Consider the following 23,605-nt stretch of genomic DNA (forward strand, 5'->3'; position numbering starts at 1 on the left):
GGAGATTTTTTAGAGACAGCCTAGATTTTATTTATCTCCTGGAGTTGGAGAAATACTGCAAAATTTGATTCAAACAAAGGGGAAATAATCACTTCAGGTTATGCTGCCTGTAGCTATGAAAACGTGAAAGGACACATCTGGCAAATTTCTAGCCAAGACTTGTGAGAATAAATCTGAGAGGAATGGAGCTATGAATGTTTTAGTGCATTTCCGGATGCCTTTCAGGCTTATTAAGCTCACATTTTAAAAATGAAACAGACTTGAAAATAACTGAGAACCACAAAAAAAGTTTCTTGATGCCATTATGCTTTTCAATGTGAGTGACAGTAATATTCAGTGGACATTTAGAATATTATTGCTTTTCAGTATCTTATTATTATAAATATTATAAATAACTACCCCAAGATACTACTGCTTTCTTAGATATTTCTTTTTTCACTGCTTGAGTAGGAGTTATTTTCTGATGGGACATTTTACTAAAGTGATAATGTAAATCAAAGAAAACATTTTATTAATTTAATCCCAGACTCTTAAGAATGTTCATAATTTGAGCTACATTCTATCAGGGATGAAAAATAAGAGCAAAACACTTAAGTTCCAAATCCTTAGGAAAGACCCTTTAGAACCCACATGATACCCTTTATATTTGGTTATAGATTAAAATTACACAATAAACTAAATGGAGTTCTCATTAAGAATAATAAATTTTTGAAATGCTTATGGCACTACAACAAAATACAAATTACTTCACTGAGAATAAACACATAAGACCTAGATTCTATGAAAAACAAAAGAAAAACAAAAATAAAGTCTAGGCTGTCTCTAAAAAATCTCCAAAGTGTGGTAATAGTATATTGTGATAAGCCTAGAGTATAGAAGAGATTTGTTCCTCATTCAAGATTCAAGATGAGATGATAAAGGAGTAGTACTTTAGGCTAAAGGTTTAGCAACCCTCTGAAAAATTAAATAAAAAATTTTAAATTATGTAGTATGATCTTATTTATGTATCTAAATATTTATAATGTACATATGTATACAAATAAAACATAAATAGGATGAGTATGTATCAAAATGCTAATATGGTTAATAATTAGACTGAGTTCTTTGTCCTTTCTCTTCATATTTTCAAAAATATCTACTGTGCATTGTATTTGCACATTTAAGTTAAAAAAAAAGTCAGTAACCAAGAACCCTTAAAAGAAACAAATAGTGGCCTCATCAAGTACAGGTATGAACCAGAAAACGTACGGCTATAGTAAGCCTTAGAGATAGGTAATTATGCCTGTCTCTAAAAGAGGCTTAGCACATGTCTTACCCTGTCTGCTCTCCTTCATATCCATTCTCAGATGTAACCGTTGACCCTGAGGGATCCCAGAGCTTTTTGTTTGTTTGTTTGTTTTTTGTCTACAGTGGTATATGCACATTGAAATCACCCAAAGAGCTGAAATACCACTGCTTCGATAGCACGCCCTAAAAGACTCTGATTTTATTGCCTAAAAGACTCTGATTTCATTGTCCTGGGAGATAGCCTGAGCATTGGACTCTTTGAAGTTTTCCAAGTTAGTAAACCTACAGCTAAAGTTGAGAGCTTCTATTTTTTTTAGTTTTTAAATTTTATTTTTTTCATACTTAATGAATTTGATTACATTTATAGGTGTACAACAGTCATCACAACCAAATTTTACAGCAGAGAGCTTCTATTTTATAGAAAACTTTAAAAAACAACCCATTTGTTTTTCGATTAATTGATTAATTGAATTCTGTTGAAACTTTTACTACCCTGTACAGAGAGCTTTTGTTGAACAAGTACCTATTATTTGCAACTGTTTCTTTAAAGCTATGTTTTAATGTCCAGTCTTCCACTGAGTTAATTGGGTAACATGGTAAGTTTCTTAGTCTGGCCATAGCCTATTTTCGGTTTTTATCTCCTTGTAGTACAACACTAGACACCCTAAACTCCACGGCACTTAGCAACTGAATAAGCCTTTTATTTCATACCTGCCTTTGTATAAGCTGTTTCCTGTTTTACTAATTTTGATAATAGTTCATGAGTAGATTCAGAAACATTAGAATAAAATAAAACTAGCCTTTATTGAGCACACTAGCCAGGGACTGTGATGGGTACTTTAAATAGAGTAGTTCTAATAGTCCTTACCACTGTCCTTAAGAAATGGTCATTTTCCTTTACTGTACAGCTAGGGACTGAGGCTTTTGAGAATAATTACAATTACATGGCTAGTTTAGATAAGTATGAAATATCAAACTCCAGCTTCAGTGATTATTTCCATGTCTTCTCCGCCTACCCACTTCACACTGCTTCAGTAGTAAATGCCCATATAATCTTTATCATAACCTCTTTCCAAACAGGGTAGGCTTAAACATTTGATGTTTTCAGCCTTGTTTTGAATTATTTACAGTAGAAGGAAATAAATTTATTGGTATTGTGATAGAATAACCACTTTCTGTTGTTGCATGTATAGTTGTAGTTTTATTAGTTTTTGATTTATTAGTTTTATTAGTTGTGTAGTTCTATATTTATATTTTAAAAATCTTTTCTCTGAGGTCATTATAAGTACTGAGCAGTTTCACTTTCCCTTTATTATAATTTAATACATTCTGGAGTTCTTATGTGGGCAAAATTTCCTACATTTTTTACTCTCCCACAAATTGGCTGAGTCAGATTTATACATAATTTATACAGGGATTTAGGTGTATTCAACCATAAATTTTAATCATGCTCATTTCCTGCCTATGTGAAGGAGAAAATTGAAAAGCTTGTATATGTAGGTAACTCTTCTAGTATAAAGTGCAGCCTGTGAAACCCTAACAGTTTCTATGTGGAAAAATGTTAGTTTAACAAGTTGATTTGGACATTAAAAATTTCAGTCTGTGCCTACAGCATGCAAAAGTTACTGGGCCAGGGATTGAATCTGTGCCACAGCAGCAACCTGGGCTGCTGCAGTGATAATGCCAGATCCTTAACCTCTGCACCATAGGAGAACTCCAAAAATTTGAGATTTTTTTGGCTGTTAAGATAAATTTGGTAAAATGTAATATACATCATTCCCTAACATATGCTTCCTAGATTTTATTAGTGTTCCTAATTGTGATATTATTTCTCTGGGATACTGCTTTGTTATTTTTTTATAATCTAATTTGATAATTTTTTCCTCCATTAGAATGTGAAACATGCTGCAGAAGCGTTCAAGAAGTGGCTGAAGGGGGAAGGAAAAAAGTGCTACTGCCTATCAGAAAAAAATAGAACAAAACATGGGAAATACAACCACCAAATTCCGTAAGGCACTCATCAATGGTGATGAAAACCTGGCCTGCCAAATATATGAAAACAACCCTCAGCTAAAAGAATCCCTTGATCCAAATACATCTTACGGGGAGCCCTACCAGCACAATACTCCATTACATTATGCTGCTAGACATGGAATGAATAGAATATTAGGGTAAGTATTAATGTAAACCAATGATAGCAAATTACAGAAAGGGACCAAAAACCCTGATCTTTGAAAATACTTTCATACATACCTGCATGTTATGTGGCATCGTAGTGAATTAAACTTTCTAAAACTGAATATGCCAAAACTATTAAGTACAATTTTTTTTTCACTATGCCTAAATTAGAGCAAATGTTTTAGTAGTGAGGTTAGTTCACATACTCTTTTTACTGTAAGTACATTTTGATCCTCAGTATGTTTCATGGTATGAATTCTTGATAATGATGTGTTTAATTTATAACATTTCAGTTCTGGAAGAGTACTTGTCAGCTATTAAAAAATTGCAGAGGGAGTTCCCGTCGTGGCGCAGTGGTTAACGAATCCGACTAGGAACCATGAGGTTGCGGGTTCGGTCCCTGCCCTTGCTCAGTGGGTTAACGATCCGGCGTTGCCGTGAGCTGTGGTGTAGGTCACAGACACGGCTCAGATCCCGCGTTGCTGTGGCTCTGGCGTAGGCCGGTGGCTACAGCTCCGATTCAACCCCTAGCCTGGGAACCTCCATATGCCGCGGGAGCGGCCCAAGAAATAGCAACAACAACAATAACAACAACAACAACAACAAAAGACAAAAAAAAATTGCAGAGGATGGTGCCCAAGGCAAATTAAATTGAAAAACTGGTATGTTTGCCTTACCTAGTCATGATCAGATTTGAGTTTCCTGTCTTTTGATGGGGTTCGGTTACTTGAAAAGATTTTTCTAAAACAAAACATTTTCTTAAAACTGAAAATACTAAGAAACTTAAAAGTTTTCTTCAATGAGGAAGTGTTAGTGACAGCAGATATATGAAGATTTATCCTATTTATGAGAATTAATTTTTTTTCATTGGCCGCACCCATGACATATGGAAGTTCCCAGGCCTGGAACTGAATCTGAGCTATAACTGCTGACCTACACACAGCTGAGGCAACACTGGATCCTTTAACCCACTGCCAGGGTCCAGGGATCAAACCCATGCCTGGTCAGATCTACCACTGTCAGATTCTTAACCCACTGTGCCATGGTGGAAACTCCCTTGGGAATTAAATTTGATATTTGCTAGATTATAAAGTGAAAAAAGCAAAGGATGGAAAAGTAGTTCCAAGACAGTTTTAGTTTTTTAAGAAGCCGACTATGCAGCTGTAGAATTCTGATGCTAGAAAAGAAACACTTCTTTGCTTATGCAGTGAAATAAAATTCTTAAACCTATCCAGTGAGCTTTGGAACTTGACAAAGACTTTCAATCCTTTTCCTGTTTCTTTTCGTACAATGTTGTTGTTTAAATTAAACTGCTTTTTTTGCTGTCCCTAAAACTGCCATGTGTATTCTGTTTGCCATGTACATTCTGCCCTTGCTGCTAGGAATATCCCACTCCCCTCAGCTTTCTCTTTCTTACCTAAATTTTATCCTTCCTTCAAGGCCCTAGGCATGCTTTATCTATCTTCTTAGCCTGTCATAACCCATAGGAACTTCAGGCTCTTTTTTGAACTTTTGTGGTTTTGTTTTTTTTTTTTCTCTTTTTGTCTTTGTTGTTGTTGTAGTTGTTGTTGTTGTTGCTATTTCTTGGGCCGCTCCCGAGGCATATGGAGGTTCCCAGGCTAGGGGTCGAATCGGAGCTGTAGCCACCGGCCTACGCCAGAGCCACAGCAACGCGGGATCCGAGCCGTGTCTGTGACCTACACCACAGCTCACGGCAACGCCGGATCGTTAACCCACTGAGCAAGGGCAGGGACCGAACCCGCAACCTCATGGTTCCTAGTCGGATTCGTTAACCACTGCGCCACGACGGGAACTCCTGAACTTTTGTGGTTCTTTTTTTGTTTATTTGTATTACTTGTTTGGTGTACACTTTCTCATTGTATTTTATAATTTTGTGTATCCTCTCTTTGCCTACCTAAATTACAACTTTTTTAAAGGACTTTCTTTGTACTTCTAATATCTAGCATAGTATCTTACACAAAGTAAATAGAAATTTTGTAAAAATCATTGCAGAGGAAATATCTTTATGATCAGGATTTGTGAATGAGAAAAATTTCACAAATAATTTAGGTCATCCAGGCCCATGACCATCAATTAGTTATTTTTGTAACCTCTTAAAAATAAAATAGGTATTTCTTCACTTAGAAATTAGTATTTCTATAACATATCCTTTTTACGTTTATTGTCTGTTTTCATTTTTCTAAAAATACCCACTTAGAAGCCACCTCCAACACATCTTGTTTGAAATTTTATATTTTTCTTTCTGAAACTGAGTTTTCCCTATGTTAACAACAGTAAAATATTTTGCCAATAAAATAATGGCAAACATATTGAAGGTTTACTAATTTCTAGGCACTATTAACAGTGCTCTGCATGTTTTTTCTCATTTAATCCTCATTACTACTCCCTTAGATCATTTGTCATTTCCAGTTTAGAGGTGAGAAAACTGAAGCACAGAAAGATTAAGCAACTTCTCAGCACTCTGCAGCTTGTAAGTGGCAAAAGTAATTAATTGCTCAGGCAGATGACCTAGGCTTTAGGCTTTTCAACACTGATAGCCTCTTATCTCTACAGTCAGATAAGCCTTATGTCAGGGCTGCCAAAACCACTTGGCAAAATAAGTTAGTCACTCGGGACTTTAGCTGCTCTATCTATAAAATAGATACCCATAAAGCTTGTGGGACAATTAAATTAATGTATTGTGTGTCTCATGCTGCCAAGCATACAGTAATATTATTACTTCTCACTTCTAAACCCCCAAATATCCTGACAGCATCCTTGACTTACTCTTCTCCCTTACCTGACTTGCTACAAATGCAAAATTCACTAAGCCTTAATTCTTGGATTTGCTTCTTTCCATTACCATTGCCCCAAGCTTTGTTAACTTTTATCAGCCCCTTCTTCCGGTATTAAAAATATCTGACTCTTCAGTGTTCTTTTTGCAAGTCTTTTCCTCTTACAATCTCATGTCCATGTTAATCTTGCTAAACAAACATATAACCTTTTCAGTGTTCTTTTAATCATGAGGAAACCGTAACAGTACCTTGTTTTCTGCCTCATTCTGTTTGGCTTCTGAAGCTCTCTTTTCTCTGCCCTCATTCTACCCAGTCAGCCTAATTGCTCATTATTCTCTGACATCATCATTATCAGTTAAATTGGTTGCCTTTCCTCTTGCTTCCTCCACCTTTGGAAATGCCACCCTCTTAGCTTTATTCCTGTTGGTCCTTCATTCTTCTCTAAAGCCCTGTGCTTTAAGTCCTCACTTGGTGTCTGCCTTTTTTGTGAATTCATTACCAACTATTCTGACCTGCAGTATTCTTTGTGTTCTCTGAAATTCCTACAACTTAGATTTGAAACTATCCAATTATCATTATACTCAACTCATCCTCTAGATTGTAACTATTACAACTATACTGCTAGACAGTAATAGTTTCAATAGATTAACTATGGATTACTTAATCTATTAAGACTTTGTTTTTTTGAGTTGAACATTTTCAGTGAGATTACAAAACTGTTGCCTTGGCCTCCTAATATTGAACACTGCAATAATACTATTATCAAATCTTCTGTGATTAAGTAAAACTTGTTTAGAATACTAAAGTAAAATGTATTTAAATATTATTATATTATTACTAAGATAATATGTATATTTTAAAAAAAAGTAGCAAAATATTTCTGCCATTTATAGTATAATTTAAAATATACTTTATAAAATTAGAAAATATTATAGAAGAAAGTTATTTAATCTAGTGAGTCTTAAAGTGTATTCTCAAAACTCCTAGATCCTGAGACTCTTTCAAGAGGGTGGTACATTAGGTCAGAATTATTTTTCTAATAATTTTAAGATTCACTTTTTCACTGTGTTGACATTACAGTGATAGTTCAAAAAATGGAGGATAAAACTGCTGACACCTTTAGGTGAATCAAGGCAGTGGCATCAAACCTTACTAATAATCATTGTATTTTTCTCTACCAGGCACTTTCAGTTTTTAAAAAGCAAAAGCCAATTTCACTTAAAAATGTCCTTGTTGAAGCAGTCAAATTAATCTTAATTAGTCCTCATCCTTTAATACACATCTTTTTAATATTCTGTGTGACAAATGAGAAGAATGTAGAAAGCACTGCTGCTGCTCTATGATGATAGCTTTGAGAAAGAGCACTTGTGCTTTTGTTTGAGGTATGAGTTGAATTACTTATTTTTTCATAAAAGAGCATTTTAAACTAACAACAACAAAAAAAGATAGTTGTTCAGACTGGGATACTTGGCTAACATTTTCTTGATAGTATGTGAAATAAGTGAGCCTATCAATTCAAGGAAAAGCTAACAGTACTTGTTGGTAATGATAAATTTGAGCTTTCAAGTGAATGTTTGGATTTTGAAAACATATTCCCTGACTTCAGCTTGATAGCTTCCCAGTACTTAGGAACTTTTCTGAATAAGATTGGCAGTGATGAAAACTAATGTTTTTCAAAATATTTTATATTGAATGCGACAGCATATAGAAGGTCTCCATAACTCAGTGAATTAGTAATTTTCAGCAGATTTGGATTTCTTTAAATTATGCAGGATTTAAAGATTTATTCAAAATGCCAGGTAGACAATGGATTTTTAATGTAACAGAGTACAAAAATTCATTCATGAGATTTCATACTTTATATTATAAGTAATCTTGAAGAAAGGACCACTTGTTAAATTTTGGTATAGTGTGAAATATGAATATTCACAATTATCAGAAAAAGCTATTTTAAAATGCTCCCACGGAGTTCCTGTGGTGGTGCAGCAGAAACAAATCCGACTAGTATCCATGAGGATGCAGGTTCGATCCCTGGCCTCGCTAAGTGGGTTGGGAATCTGGCGTTGCCGTGAGTGGTTGTGTAAGTCGCAGATGTGTTTTGGATCACTTGTTGCTGTGGCTGTGGAGTAGGCCTGTGGAGTAGGCCGGCAGCTACAGCTCCAATTCAGCCCTAGCCTGGGAACTTCCATATGCCTCATGTGTGGCCCTAAAAAATAAATAAACAAACAAGTAAATAAATAAAATACTTCCCCCTTTTCTAACTACATAAAACTGAATTTTCTTCATATACTTGAACTAAACAACACATAATCACAACAGATTGAATGCTTTGAGAATCTGTCTTCTATTAGCCAGACGTTGAAATTGTAGGAGTTCCTGTTGTGGTTCAGCAGAAACGAACCTGACTGGTAAACATGAGGATGTGGGTTCAATCCCTGGCCTCATTTGGTGGGTTAAGGATTCAGCGTAGCAGTGAGTTGCGGTGTAAGTTGCAAATGAAGCTTGGATCTGGCATTGATGGGGCTGTGGTGTAGGCTGGCAGCTGCAGCTCTGATTTGAGCCCTAGCCCAGGAACTTCCATATGCCACAGGTATAGCCCTAAAAAAAAGACAAAAAAAAAATTGAAAACATGTAAAACTTAAACTAACTTAAGACCATTGTTCTTACTTAATTTTTTAAAACATATAGTTTTTTTTCATTTTAAGATATTAGGATTGTTTAATATGTAATGGTTTTTTAATGAAGAAAATATTTTTAAATTGTGTTTTAATTTTTATATGATGAATATCATATATAACTCACATAAACAAAGGCTCTTGGGAATCTTCAGTAATTTCTAAAGTTGTAAAGTATACTACCAAAAAGTTTAAAAATTGCTTATCTGGTCATTATTCTTAGTTCCTATAAGAAAGAACGTATCTGTTTCCATCCTATGGCTATTATTCTGTTGAATGAATATTTAAAAACCTAAAGAAAAGGTGACTGTATATTCTTTTTTGTTTTATGGAAATTCCTGAGCTAAGGGTCGGATCAGAGCTGCAGCTGCCAGCCTGTGCCACAGCCATAGCGATATGGGATCCAAGCTATGTCTGCAACCTACTCCACAGCTCACAGCAATGCTAGATTCTTTTCGTCTTTTTGCCATTTCTAGGGCCGCTCCCGCGGCATATGGAGGTTCCCAGGCTAGGGGTCACATCAGAGCCATAGCTACTGGCCTACGCCAGAGCCACAGCAACGCAGGATCCAAGCTGCATCTGCAACCTACACCACAGCTCACGGCAATGCCAGATCCTTAACCCACTGAGCAAGGCCAGGGATCAAACCCACAACCTCATGGTTCCTAGTTGGATTTGTTAACCACTGAGCCACGATGGCTCAGTGGTTAACAATGCCAGATTCTTAACCCAGATTCTGGCATACCTACCTGCTAACATCAGTACAGATCCTGCCTTAGCTTGGCTGGATTCCTAACACATGCCATATATGGGTAGACAGAGGAATGTACCTAGCCAAGGACAGTATACTTTAGTAGCCATAAAGTACAGTACCTATTTGGAATAAAGGCCTTGATTTTATCCCCATTTCCTTTGTTTTATAGTACCTGCAACAGCAGACATAACTTTCCTCTTCTTAGGCAGAATAATACAGTAAAAGAAGAGTAGTTTACAGTTGAGCTAGTTTGCATCTGTATCTTTCTGAACCTAAACGCTGTGTACTTACATTATACCACACCACAGTGCCTCTTTCGTGGGAAACTAAATCCATATTCATAGTTACTAAATGTAGCAAAAAGACTGTTAAACTTTGGAGTCAGCATTTTCCATTTTGGATCTGCAATTCATCAGTTGTAGTTTTTTAGGAAAGTCATATATAAAATGAGGAATTAGGAGTTCCCGTCGTGGCGCAGTGGTTAACGAATCCGACTAGGAACCATGAGGTTGCGGGTTCGGTCCCTGCCCTTGCTCAGTGGGTTAACGATCCAGCGTTGCCGTGAGCTGTGGTGTAGGTCACAGACGTGGCTCGGATTTGGCGTTGCTGTGGCTCTGGCATAGGCCGGTGGCTACAGCTCCGATTCAACCCCTAGCCTGGGAACCTCCATATGCCTCGGGAGCGGCCCAAGAAATAGCAACAACAACAACAAAAAAGACAAAAGACAAAAAAAAATGAGGAATTATTGTGCTTATTCCTTAGATTTTATACGAAAGCTTCTTGTGCTTATTTGGAAAGAAAAGGGCCTGTATTTTCTGTAAATAAAATATAAAAATCTTTATTAGACCATGTCTTTAGCACATGTTAATGTCAAGCTTTGAGAATTAAAATAGAGGTTCCAATCAGTGGTTTCTTGTTTTTTACTTATTGCAGGAGTTATTAAGTTCTTTTAAATGGCTCAAAATGCAGTTTTCCTCTCTTAACCCCCTTTGTATGCAAACCCCATAAGGGCAGGGACTTTATCTGTTTTCTTAACAGTATGCCTAACTTCTTAGAATAGTACCTGGCAAGAAACTACTGCTCAAAAATAATTGTTGCATGAAAGAGAAGATTTAAAAAGAACTGAATGTTTATGTGTATGTTAGTGACTGGGAGTATAAGACTATTATTTGGGGTGGGGAATACAAGATGATGAAATAGATAAGAGAATGGGCCTATAACAAATTAGAATATGGTTTAGAGGCAAGATGAAAAGTCAGATAGGGTGATAGAGCATTAGTAATTATCACAGAAGTAATAGTAGAAGCCCTTTGAAAGAATCTGTGATCCTTTTACCACTGTCTAGCATTTGGGTTCTGATAAAAGTTTACAATTTACAAAGTGTATTCGTAGAAACCATTGAAATATAAATGACTTTAAGAGTAGATGTGCTCAAGATAGGATTAAGATGGTGGAATAGAAGGCCTTAATAAACTCACCCTCTGTCACGAAAACACCAAAATTACAACCAACTACTGAACAGCCATCAACAAAACAGACTGGAAACTACCAAAGAAGATATCCTACAATCAAAGACAAAGAAGAAGCCACATCGAGATGGAAGGAAGGGTACTTTTGCAATATAAGCAATTCCATACCTGCCAGGTGGGCAACCGACAGATTGGAAAATAACTATATTGCAGAGGCTATCCCTCAGGAGTGAGAGTTCTGAACCTCATGTTAGGGCCCCACACTGGGGGTCTGGCATTGGGAGGAGGAGCCCCTAGAGCATTTGGTGTTGAAGGCCAGTGAGACATGTGCATTGGAGTTCCATAAGATTGAGGGAAACAGAGACTCCTTTCTTGGAGGGTGCACACAGGCTTTCATGTGTACTGGGTCCCAGGGCAAAGCAGAGATGCCATAAGAATCTGGTTCAGACCTACCTGTGGTTCTTGGATTTCCTGGGAAAACAAGTGGCAGCTGTGGCTTGCTGTGGGGGAAAGACATTGGAAACAGATGTCTCAGGAATAATCATCATCATCATGAATTCTCCTGGAGGTGGCCATTTTGGAAAAATCCAGCCATGCCCATCAGCAAACAGGCTGCCTAAAGTCCTCCTAGGCAGACAACCTGCCTCTAATCACACCCAGAGACAAAGCCCCACCTACCAGAGGGACAAGATTCACCTCCACCTACCCAGTGGGCAGTCACCAGTCCCTCCCATCAGGATCCCTGCAACAAACCCCAATACCAGTTTCCCCCACAAGGGGGCAGACAACATAAGCAAGAGAGGCCTCAACCCTATAGCCTGCAAAAAGGAGACCACACAAAAATCTACCTAAAATGAAAAGGCAGAGAAATATGATATAAATGAAAGAACCCCAAATCACTTTGAGTGATCTGGAGATTAGCCATCTCCATGAAAAAGACTTTAGGGTAATGATAGTAAAGATGATTCCAGATCTTGGGGAAAAAACTGGAGGTAAAGAGTGATAAATTACAAGAAACATTGAACAGAGAAATAGAAGACTTAAAGATTAAGGAAGCAGAGATGTAAAATATAGTAACTGAAATTAAAAAAATCACTAGAAAAAACTGAAAGCAGAATATAGGAAGCAGAAGAACAAATGAGTGAGGTGGAAGACAGACTTTTGGAAATTTCTGATGCAGAACAATAAAACAAAATGAAAAGAAATGAAGACAGTCTAAGAGAACTCAGGATCAACTTTAACTGCTCCATTGTCCGCATTACAGTGGTACCAGAAGAAGAGAGAAAGGGCCAGAGAAAAGGTTTGAAGAGATAGTAGCTGAAAAGTTCCCTAATGTGAGAAAAAGAATCACTCACTCAAATCCAGGAATCACATAGAATACCATGTAAAATAAACCCAAAGAGGAACACCCCAAGACACATAATTAATCAAATTGACCAAAATTAAAGAGAAAATATTGAAAGCAGTTAGGGAAAAGCAACAGATAACATTCAAGAGAACCCTGATAAGGTTATCGGCTGATTTTTTTCATCAGAAACTCTGCAGGCTAGAAGGGAATGGCAGAATATACTTAAAGTGATGAAAGGAAGAAAAATCTCTAACCAAGAATACTCTACCCATCATGGTTCTCATTCAGATTTGAAGAAGAAATCGAAAACTTTACAAACAAGCAAAAGCTAAGAGAATTCAGCACCACTAAACTAGCTTTACAACAGATACGAAAGGAACTTTTTTTAGGTGGAAAAGGCCGTGACTTGCAACAAGAAAATTACAAATGAGAAGGCTCACCAGTAAAGGCAAATGTATAGTAAAGTTAGGAAATCATCCACACACAAATAATGTTACCAAAATCAGAAATCTTGAGAAGAGGAGGGTACAAATTCAGGGTACTGGAGATGCCTTTACAATTAAAAGACCAGTAACTTAAAACAATCTTGTATGTATGTATGTGTGTGTGTGTGTGTGTACACACCCCTGTATCAAAACCTCATGGTAAACACAATCCAAAACTCTACAGTAGAAACACACATGAAAAAGAAAAAGCAATCCAAAGACAACACTAAAGAGAGTCATCAAACCACAAGAGAAGGGAAGAAAAAAGACACCCCCCCCAAAGAAAACCCAAAACAATTAACAAAATGGAAATAAGAACATACATATCAGTAATTCCATTAAATGTAAATGAACTAAATGCTCCTACCAAAAGACATAGACTGGCTGAATGGATACAAAATCAAGACCTGTAAAATAGCCAAAGCAATCCTGAAGGGGGAAAAAATAGAGCTGGAGGAATTAGACGCTGTGATTTCAGACAATACTACAAAGCTACAGTTATCAAAATGGTATGATACTGGCACATAAACAGAAGTATAGATCAAAGCAACAGGATAGAAAGCCCAGAAATAAACCCTGCTCACCTATGGCTAACTAATGTATGAAGAATGAGGCAGAAATATACACTGGAGAAAAGATAGTCTCTTCATTAAGTGGTGCTGGGAAAACTGGACAGCTATATTTAAAAGAATGAAACTAGAACACAGCCTAACACCATACAGAAAAATAAGCTCAAAATTAATTAAGGACCCATATGTAAGACTGCATGCTATAAACTCTTAGAGGAAAACTCTTTTTGTTTTGTTTTGTTTGTCTTGTTGCCTTTTTCTGGGGACGCTCAGGCAGCATGTGGAGATTCCTAGGCTAGGGGTCTAATCGGAGCCGTAGCCACTGGCCTAAGCCAGAGCCACAGCAATGCGGGATCTGAGCCACATCTGCAACCTGCACTACAGCTCACAGCAACGCCGGATCCTTAACCCCCTGAGCAAGGCCAGGGATTGAACCCACAACCTCATGGTTCCTAGTCGGATTTGCTAACCACTGTGCCATGACGGGAACTCCAGAGGAAAACTCTTTTTAAAAAAAGGAGTTCCCGTCGTGGCTTAGCAAAAACGAATTTGACTAGCATCCATGACGTTGCAGGTAATTTTCATTTGTTCCTGCTTCAGAGATTTCATGTCTTACTTTCAGGACAGTTCAAATAAATGTTGACACTTAATGCTTAATAGGCTAGTTGTAAAGGGCTATACTGGTAAGCTGTCTAGAATCTTGAATAATAGAAACAGGAGATTTCCAGAGTTGTTTTGATAGTTGTATGGGACCTTCTACTACCTTAGGACATCTTAGTCTTCTCATAAGAGCTTTCCATCCGGCTAACTCATTTAGGTTGAAGAGTCCATGCTAGTTCCTTTTTGGTCAGGGTGTTTGTGTGTTTGCTTGTTTTCCTATCCTAACCTGAAAACAATTCAGATGTAACTAGGATTGAGGGTTTGGCCTTGCCCCTTTCCCATTGCTCTTCTGCACTTAGACACAGGAATGCAAATGATAACAGCCCTCCACAGTAAATGTGACTCATCTTCAGTAAATGTGATTCATCTTCATCACTATGAAATGGATATATGCCCATTTCATAGTTTATTTATGTTAAATATAGTCTGACTATATTATAGAAGATTTTTTACAACTCATTTTCCATTTCTACTACAGTCACTAAACTGGCTTAGCTATTAATCCATGGACCCAAGCTTAGGAATGTAGTAGATGCTAGGCACAACCCTCAAATCTGGGTTTGGCTATATTTGAGGCAGCTTACCTAGACCTATCATTGGTAAAGGCTACCACCTTGGAATTAGATCTTGGTCTTCTAGAACTAACCATAGCTTACCCCCCTCAAAAAGTATTATATTGTATTGATATATGCCTTAGAAAGAATAAAGCATATGTTCTCTTAGATTTAACATTTACTCCCACACTTATGTATTATTTGCTTCAATTACATTGTCACTATCCTTATTAAGTAAATATATACTCAAGAAAAATAAAATAGAGCAGAGCAATAAAGGGAAAAAATGGTGTGGTATGTTAGTAATGTACCTAAGGCATTTATGTTAAGTGATATATTAGTCTTTTTAAGCGGCCCTTTCCATTCCTTTCCTTCTACCTCCCCTTCCTTTTCTCATCTTCCTTTTTTTGTCACTTCTCTTATTTTCTCTTTCCTTCCCTTTCTTTTCCCTTCCTGTTTCTCTCTTTTATTAGCAAATACTGTAAAGATAGTCAACAGTTTTTTTAGTAGTATTGTTCTGGAATAGAGTTTTTTATAACTAAGGATTAGTCATTCAACCTATTGTGAAACAGCGCTTCCATAAAAATTGGATTAACAGTTTAGAAGTAGAGTTTACCTTTTAAATGTCTTCTATGAATTATTTCAGGGTAGGAAAAAATTGATTTTCATCTTTTTCCTTTACCATTTTAGGACTTTTCTTTTTGGTAGAGATGGAAATCCAAATAAACGGAATGTGCACAATGAAACATCTATGCATTTGTTGTGTATGGGACCCCAAATTATGATATCTGAAGGAGCCCTTCATCCTCGCTTAGCACGCCCCGCAGAAGATGATTTTAGAAGAGCAGATTGTCTGCAGATGATTTTAAGATGGAAAGGAGCAAAACTTGACCAAGGAGAATATGAGAGAGCAGCTATTGATGCCGTTGATAACAAAAAGAATACACCCCTGCACTATGCTGCTGCCTCAGGGATGAAAACCTGTGTAGAGGTAAAACTTTGGGTTTTTTATGTTGTTCTGTGTTTAATATTCTTCATGATAAAACCTGTATCTTGGTAATGTATAATAATCAGTGTTTGTTTTGCTTATCTTAACAGTTAATTTAACTAGTCATTTATGTCCCTTTTGTGGTTCTGAAAGAGTAAGGAGCCCCTTGTTTTAGGGAAAACAAGCCCACAAACATTTATCCTTGGAAAAAATTGGTATTAGAAGCAATTAAAAATTTGCTAGCATCCCTGAAGATAGCAGTCATCATACAAACACTATCATATTGAGAGTAATAGTTGTAGTAGAGATATGTTCCAGGGTTTTTTTGCTGATTTTTAGGAGCCATTTATAAAATTTGTACATGTGGCAAATCTTGGCAAGTGGGACCTTTAGCTGTATTATCCAGAACTCATCAGTTCCTTATGCGAGGGATAAATATTAATGGATTCATTTATTGGGTTCTTTTAAAAACATTGATATTTTAAAAATGTGTTTTTTTCTATGTAATCTGCATTAAAGTACTCCTGAATACTATATTATATTTTAATTTTTCCATATATATCATATATAAGGTCTGTTTTATATATATGTATAAATCAGCCAATAGTATAGGATCTTCACTAAGCTAAGAAATGATTACTCTTTATTCTATCATTATTAGTATACATACAGCAAAACAAGTTTCTGTCAGCTGCATACATGTCGACCCATACATAACTCTTAGAAGTTCTTGGGAGGAGGAGGGAGTGGGAGGGATCGGGAGCTTGGGCTTATCAGACACAACTTAGAATAGATTTACAAGGAGATCCTGCTAAATAGCATTGAGAACTTTGTCTAGATACTCATGTTGCAACAGAAGAAAGGCTTGGGGAAAAACGTAATTGTAATGTATACATGTAAGGATAACCTGACCCCCTTGTTGTACAGTGGGAAAATTAAAAAAAAAAAAAAAGAAGTTCTTTTGTATAGATATATTTAAGTTCCAGTGAGGAACATTTGTAGATTGAATCAGAGTGTCCACATTACCAAAAATGTAGGACTTTATTGGAAAAGCAGTGATCCAGATTAAACATATTAATCAGATTAAAGTATACATCTGAGGAGTTGCCACTGTGGCGCAAGGGGATCAGCAGTGTCTTGAGAGTGCTGGAATGCAGGTTTGATCCCCAGCCAGTACAATGGGTTAAGGATCTGGTGTTGCCCCAAGTGCAGCTTAGGTCGCAACTGCAGCTCAGATCTGATCCCTGGCCTGGAAACTCCGTGTGCCATGGGGCAGCCAAAAAAAGTGTGTGCGAGTGTGTGTACGTATATACATGTATATATATATGTATGTGTGTATCTGAAAATTTAGTATTTCCTTAATTTTATTCATATATATAAATTTTATACTTCTAAATTGATAAGTATATCCAAAACTGTGAAGATCCTTCATTTTCTTACTCTTGTTTACAGCCATTTATATGATTTCTTTAGTTTATATGAAGTGTCAGTTATTTTCACTTTTAGAACCCTTCCAGTCTGATCTTGTATTTATTTCTTTTGTTTGTGATTCTTATTATTCTTTTAGAATCTTTGTCATTTCATCTCTTGGGTTTGTGTCACCTTTACCCACTAGTTAATTATTTACAGTCATTAACTTGAAACTGTTTTTAAGCTTTGCTTTCTAACACTGATTCACAGTGTTGTGGAAGGATATCCTAGGATTTTAGCAGAAGGGAGGCTATTGGCAGAATTCCTGAGGCTTTTTACATAAGTCTTTTTTGTGTATTGTTCTGTGCCCACCTCTTAGGAAAGAATCACTGCTGTATTGAATCATCATTGTTGATGGAACTGCATCATATTTCTCAAGTGAGAGTAGAAAATAGCTTATTCTTTTTTTCTTTTTTTGGCCCACGCCTGTGGCGTATTCAAGTTCCTGGGCCAGGGACCGAACCTGCACCACAGCTGTAACTAGAACCACAGTAGCGATAATGCCAGAACCTTAACCTGCTGAGGCACTAGAGAACTCCAAAAATAGCTTATTCTTGATAGTAGTAATAGTGCTCTTAAATTCCTGCTTTAATGTCTTGCTTCCAAAAATTCACTTTAAGCATGCTTCAGTAGTTGTTGATTTTGACGTATGTTTATAATGGCATGCTTATTAAATTGTTTTAAAATACTGAATGTGGTGTTTTTAGCAACACTGTTTTTTGCTCAGTGGAGGAAATTGGTGCCAAGTTTACTCTGACCTGTCTGGCAGCCCTGATGATTTGCTTGCTGTGAATGTGTATATATGTTTTAACTGTTTGATCTGTCAGCATTACATTACACAAACCATAACATTTAATGCATGTTCTCATTTTTCTGTATTCAGAGGAGCTCTTTGACCTAATGTAAAACACCTTAAATAGAACCCTATAAATGCCTGTGTTGAATTTATTCTAGTTGTCAATAGATTTCAGCATAACATTTTACCCATATAAAGCTATCTTACCCATGTATACTTACCCTTAGGTCTTAAATGACTTTCGATAATGTTTTCTTTCATTAAACCAGAAGAGTGCCCTAGGGAAGTATGTATTAAATAATTTCCAGAGGTCTTACTGTGTTTTCTAGTACTGGTGCATAAAATAAACACATTGAAATGCATAACCTAGTATGTAACTGTACTTCTTAGACTATTAGTACTCAGATGTCTTCATGTTTGTATAAGGTCTTCTAACATTCATAGTCCTCGTTGATATCAAGCATGATATAAAGGGTTTGGGTTGAATAAAAGAGTATTATCAGATACTTACAATTTTTTCATAAAGCTATCCCAGTGCGGTGGAAGGAGTCCTACTTTCTAGTCTTGGTCCTCACCGTGAGTATCTGTAGAATCTTGAGTGAGTCACTCAGACTCTTTGAGATTATCAATCCCAACCATCTGGAGGAACCTCTCATGGTTATCTCAAAAGACCCTTTTTAACACAAATTTTCTGTTACTCTATGATTGCAGTAAAATATATCCCATTTTCAATGTCTAGCCTTTAAGGTTAAATTGATTGTTTTAGGAGTTCCCATCGTGGCTCAGTGGTTAATGAATCCGTCTAGGAACCATGAGGTTGTGGGTTAGGTCCCTGGCCTCGCTCAGTGAGTTAAGGATCCGGCATTGCCGTGAGCTGTGGTATAGGTTGCAGACGCGGCTTGGATCCCGCGTTGCTGTGGCTTTGGCGTAGGCCAGAGGGTACAGCTCCAGTTAGACCCCTAGCCTGGGAACCTCCATGTGCCGCAGTTGCGGCCCTAGAAAAGACCAAAAAAAAAAAATAATAATATTATTTCATTCCATGGTTAAGGCCAAGCTGTTTTTTAATTCTTAAGGACTTATATCTCTGGAAATCTGTCTCTAGTTGTTGAAGATGTTTTTGTCTCTGTTTATTTAAGGATAGCATTAAAGTCGACAGTTGACAGTTTCATATGTGCATTTAAACACATACTTTCTTATGGATCATTTTGAACTATAGAAATGAAATGTTTAAAACTTCCCCTTTTCTTGTAATAACCATGTTCCATAGTAAGCTAAAGGGAGACACATACACACATATATACACAGAACATAGCATAAAAACCTCTTAATCATAGAGTTCTTTTGGAAACTTGCAGGTATGAAGGTATCAGTGGCTAAATGTATTGCAGTGAAAAATCTAGCCCTGAAGTTTCTCATGCTGTATTGCTGCCTAGTTGACTTCATCATATGGACATTCCAACAGTCTCAAAATTCAGTGTTTCCAAAACTGTACTCAGTCTTCTCTGCTCACTAGCTCCTCCTCTTGACTGTCTTGTTCTTATTAATCATGGTACCATTACTCTCATATCTAATCTTGATACCTGGATTTACCTAGGGACTGGTTTTGTTTTGTGTTGTGTGTCAAACTCAGGTTACTCATTTGCAAAACAGAGCTCCTCCTTGCCTCTTTTGACCAGCCCCTTCTTTTTATATCTACTAGCCACCTTCTAACAACAGGTACTTATACCGAATCCTCACTTTGTATTTTTCAGAATTTCCTTAAGTAGGAAAATCTAGTTTCACAAATATTAATCATTCAGAATTATCTTAGATAAAAGTAACACAGTGAGGAGTGGGCTGCAATTGTTTGAAAATTGAAAACACTTATATGTAAAATATTAAGGCAAACTGTAAAGCCCCTTTAATTCTAGGTTTTTTTTTTTCATATTTCAAAGAATTATTCTGTGAAGGGTTAAATAGTAAATATTTTAGGCAACTACTCAACTATGCCACATTAGCCTGAAAGTGGCGGTAGACAGTATATAAATGAGCTTGGCAGTGTTCCAGTGAAACATTGTTTATGGACATTCCTGCTTAAATTCCTTATAATTTTCACATGTGGTGAAATAGTCTAGATTTTTTTCAACTATTTAAAAATGTAAAACATTTTTTACTTTGTGGGCTATACAGGAACAGTCAGCAGGCTAGATTTGGCTCACAGGCCTCAGTTTGCAGTGGACCCCTACATTATGTCAAGATTGAGAGAGGAAAGCAAAGAATATGCCACACTGTGGAAACTTCAAATACATAAAATAACACTATCAGTACATAGCAAGTCCTGTATGCTTTAAGCATAAAAGAACTTTTTTTTTTTTTTTTTTTTGGCCAGGCCCATGACATGCAGAATTTCCCTAGCCAGAGCTCAAACCTGCACCACAGCAACTGCCCAAGCTGTTGCAGTGACAATGCCAAATCCCTAACCCACTGTGCCACAAGAGAACTCCACAAAGAACTTAAAAAATACTGTTTTGTGTGCCTAGCACAGAAAAATAGAACACCATTGAAACATGAATCTTAAAATTTAAGACTGTAAATAATACCTTTTTTTTAGTTGGCTGAGTTTCTGTTTTTCTACTTTGGAATGGAGCTAGACTTTGAGAATGATGTGTTAGCCCTATTAGCAAGGCTCAATTACAGTTTTTTTTTTTCTTGTAGTTGATTTCTAATCTCAAAGTGTTGTGGTCAGAAAAGATGCTTGATATAATTTCAGTTTTCTTAAATTTACCAAGGCTTGCTTTGTGACCTAGTGTATGATCTGCCCTGGGGAATGTTCCAAATGCACTTGAGAAGAATGTGTATTCTGCTGCTTTCGGATGGAATGTTCTATAAATATCAGTTAAGTCTATCCAGTATAGTGTGTCCTTTAAGGCCTATGTTTCCTTATTGATTTTATGCCTGGATGATTTGTCCATTGATCTAGGTAGAGTGTTAAAGTCCCCCACTATTATTCTGATATTTTTCTTCTTATATTTGAAACATATTTCTCTGCTGTCTCATTTTGTCTGACTTTTTGTATTTGTGGTCTCCTTTCCACAGGCTGCAGGATTGTATTCCCTCTTGCATCTAGTGTCTGGCCTCTGGTGGGTGAGGTTTGTCATGGGCATATGTAGGCTTTCTGGTGGGAGGGACTAGTGCCTGTCCACTAGTGGGTGGCTCTGGGTCTTGTCCCTCTGTTGGGCAGGGCCATATCAGGGGGTGTGTTTCAAGGTGGCTCTAGGCTCAGAAGAAATTTAGTTAGGCAGCCTGTCTGCTGATAGGTGGGGCTGTGTTCCCACCCCATTGGTTGTTTGGTCTAAAGTGTCCCAGCACTGGAGCCTATAGGCTGTTGGGTAGGGCCGGGTCTTGGTGCCAAAATGGTGACCCCCAGGAGAGCTCATGCCAATGAGTATTACCTGGGGCCTCTGCCACCAGTTGTCCTTGCCCTGTACTGAGCCACAGCTGACCCCCCCCTCCCAGGAGACCCTCCAGTAACTACAGATAGGTCTGGCTCACTTGCTGTGGAGTCTCTTCTCTGGCCTGGGTCCCATTGCTCGTGAAACCTTGTGTACACCCTCCAAGAGTGGAGTGTCTGTTTCCCTTAGTCCTTTGAAGCTCTTACATTCAAGCCCTGCTAACCTTCAAAGCCAAATGCTCTGGGGGCTCCTCCTCCCAATGTCAGACCCCCAGGCTGGGGAGCCTGATATGGGGCTTAGAACTCTCTGGTAGAGGAATATCCGCAATGTAATTATTTTCCAGTCTGTGGGTCACCCCACCCCCACCCCTCCCCGGGCAGGTATGGGATTTGATCGTATCGTGAAAGCGCCCCTCTTGCCATTTTATTGTGGCTGCTTGTTTGTCTTTGGGTGTAGAATATCTTTTTTGGTAGGTTCCAATTTTTTTTTTTTTTTTTGGTCTTTTTGCCATTTCTTGGGCCGCTCTCGCGGCATATGGAGGTTCTCAGGCTAGGGGTCTAATCTGAGCTGTAGCCACCAGCCTAAGCCAGAACCACAGCAACACGGAATCCGAGCTGCGTCTGCAACCTACACCACAGCTCATGGCAACGCTGGATCCTTAACGCACTGAGCAAGGCCAGGGATCAGACCGTCAACCTCATGGTTCCTAGTCGGATTCGTTAACCACTGAGCCACGACGGGAACTCCAGTTCAAATCTTTTTTGTCAATGATTATCCAGCAGTTAGTTGTGATTTGGGTGTTTTTGTCAGAAGAGGTGAGCTCAAGTCCTTCTCCTCCACCATCTTATATCCTGCACAGGGCCCAATTAAAGTTTAGTGATTTTTCTCCCCTTGGAGGCTTCCTGAGAGCAAATTTAGTCATTAGGCCTCATTTTATGTATATTGATGTCTCACCTGTCATAGAGATTCAAGAAATGGTTAATGTAACAGACGGTCGTTGTGTTTGACACATTGTGAAAAGCATTTTTTAATGAGTATTATGTATTTCCTACCCACCCTTGTCCTATTTGCTTAATCAAAGCCTTAAGTTTAGCTGCTTATTATGAGATAAAATAAAGGTCATTAGAAAACCAAAGGTGATAAGTCACACTTCCCTTTACAGCCACAGGGCCTATTTGACACTTTGGCAGCTATCAGAGCATTTCACACTTCATTGAAAAGCCATAAAAATCATTCACAAGTCATACTGAAGAGTTTTACTTAATTACATTGTGGTTTTAGCACCTGGAGTTTTAATACTATAAAAAGAATACAGAAATTGTAGTCCCAGCTCAGCAACTGAATGATTTTACCTGTTTGTGCCTCAGTTTTCTAATTTTTAATCAAAAAAAGTTATGATCTCATTATTACCTCCAAAATACTATACTAAGAGCATTATTAATTATTTAGGCATTAATTGTTATAGACGATGAAGGGAAAGAAAGATCTTTTTTTTTTTTCTTGGCCACACCTGTGGCATGTGGAAGTTCTCAGACCAGGGATTAAACCCACGCCACTGCAATGACCCAAGCTGCTGTGGTGACAGTGCTGGATCCTTTAATCCACTGCACCACAAGAGAAATAGATCATTTTATTCTTACTTATCCCAGAAGTTTTCCTGGGGAGTAGTAATATTTGAGTGCATAAGATTTCAGATTAAGTATTTGGAGGAGTCTACTCAAAATATGGCCCACAGATCTGTAGCATCAGTAACTCCTGAGTACTTTTTATAAGTACAAATTCTTGTGCCCATGAGACTTCCAGATTCCAAATCAGAATCTCTAGGGGTAGACTCCAGGAATCCTCAAACAAGTTCTACTGGTTTTTCATTTGCTTATGTCGTAGTTTTTGAAATAGTGTTCTTTTTTTTTTTGTCTTTTTGTCTTTTTTTTGCTATTTCTTGGGCTGCTCCCGTGGCATATGGAGGTTCCCAGGCTAGGGGTCTAATCAGAGCTGTAGCTGCCAGCCTACGCCAGGGCCACAGCAACGCCAAATCCGAGCCGCGTCTGTGACCTACACCACAGCTCACGGCAACGCCGGATCCTTAACCCACTGAGCAAGGGCAGGGATCGAACCTGCAACCTCATGGTTCCTAGTCGGATTCGTT

At 37.6% G+C, this 23,605-nt stretch overlaps 1 protein-coding gene across 6 annotated transcripts in view; it reads left to right on the plus strand.

The window, feature by feature from the left end:
• The window catches only part of ANKIB1 (ankyrin repeat and IBR domain containing 1), a 143,114-nt gene that overhangs the window by 41,599 nt on the left and 77,910 nt on the right, over window positions 1-23,605 (plus strand). For 5 of the 6 annotated variants that reach the window (XM_047753727.1, XM_047753731.1, XM_047753728.1 and 2 more), the window contains exons 2-3: window positions 3,180-3,458; window positions 15,465-15,765. In XM_047753727.1, the coding sequence (XP_047609683.1) occupies window positions 3,271-3,458; window positions 15,465-15,765 (489 nt within the window). In that variant the 5' untranslated portion in view covers window positions 3,180-3,270. Of the gene's footprint in view, window positions 1-3,179; window positions 3,459-15,464; window positions 15,766-23,605 lie in introns of those variants that run through there. The other variant, XM_047753732.1, reaches the window with a different exon arrangement.

Source organism: Phacochoerus africanus, chromosome 11 (assembly GCF_016906955.1).
Source record: "Phacochoerus africanus isolate WHEZ1 chromosome 11, ROS_Pafr_v1, whole genome shotgun sequence".
NCBI classification, from domain to species: domain Eukaryota; kingdom Metazoa; phylum Chordata; class Mammalia; order Artiodactyla; family Suidae; genus Phacochoerus; species Phacochoerus africanus.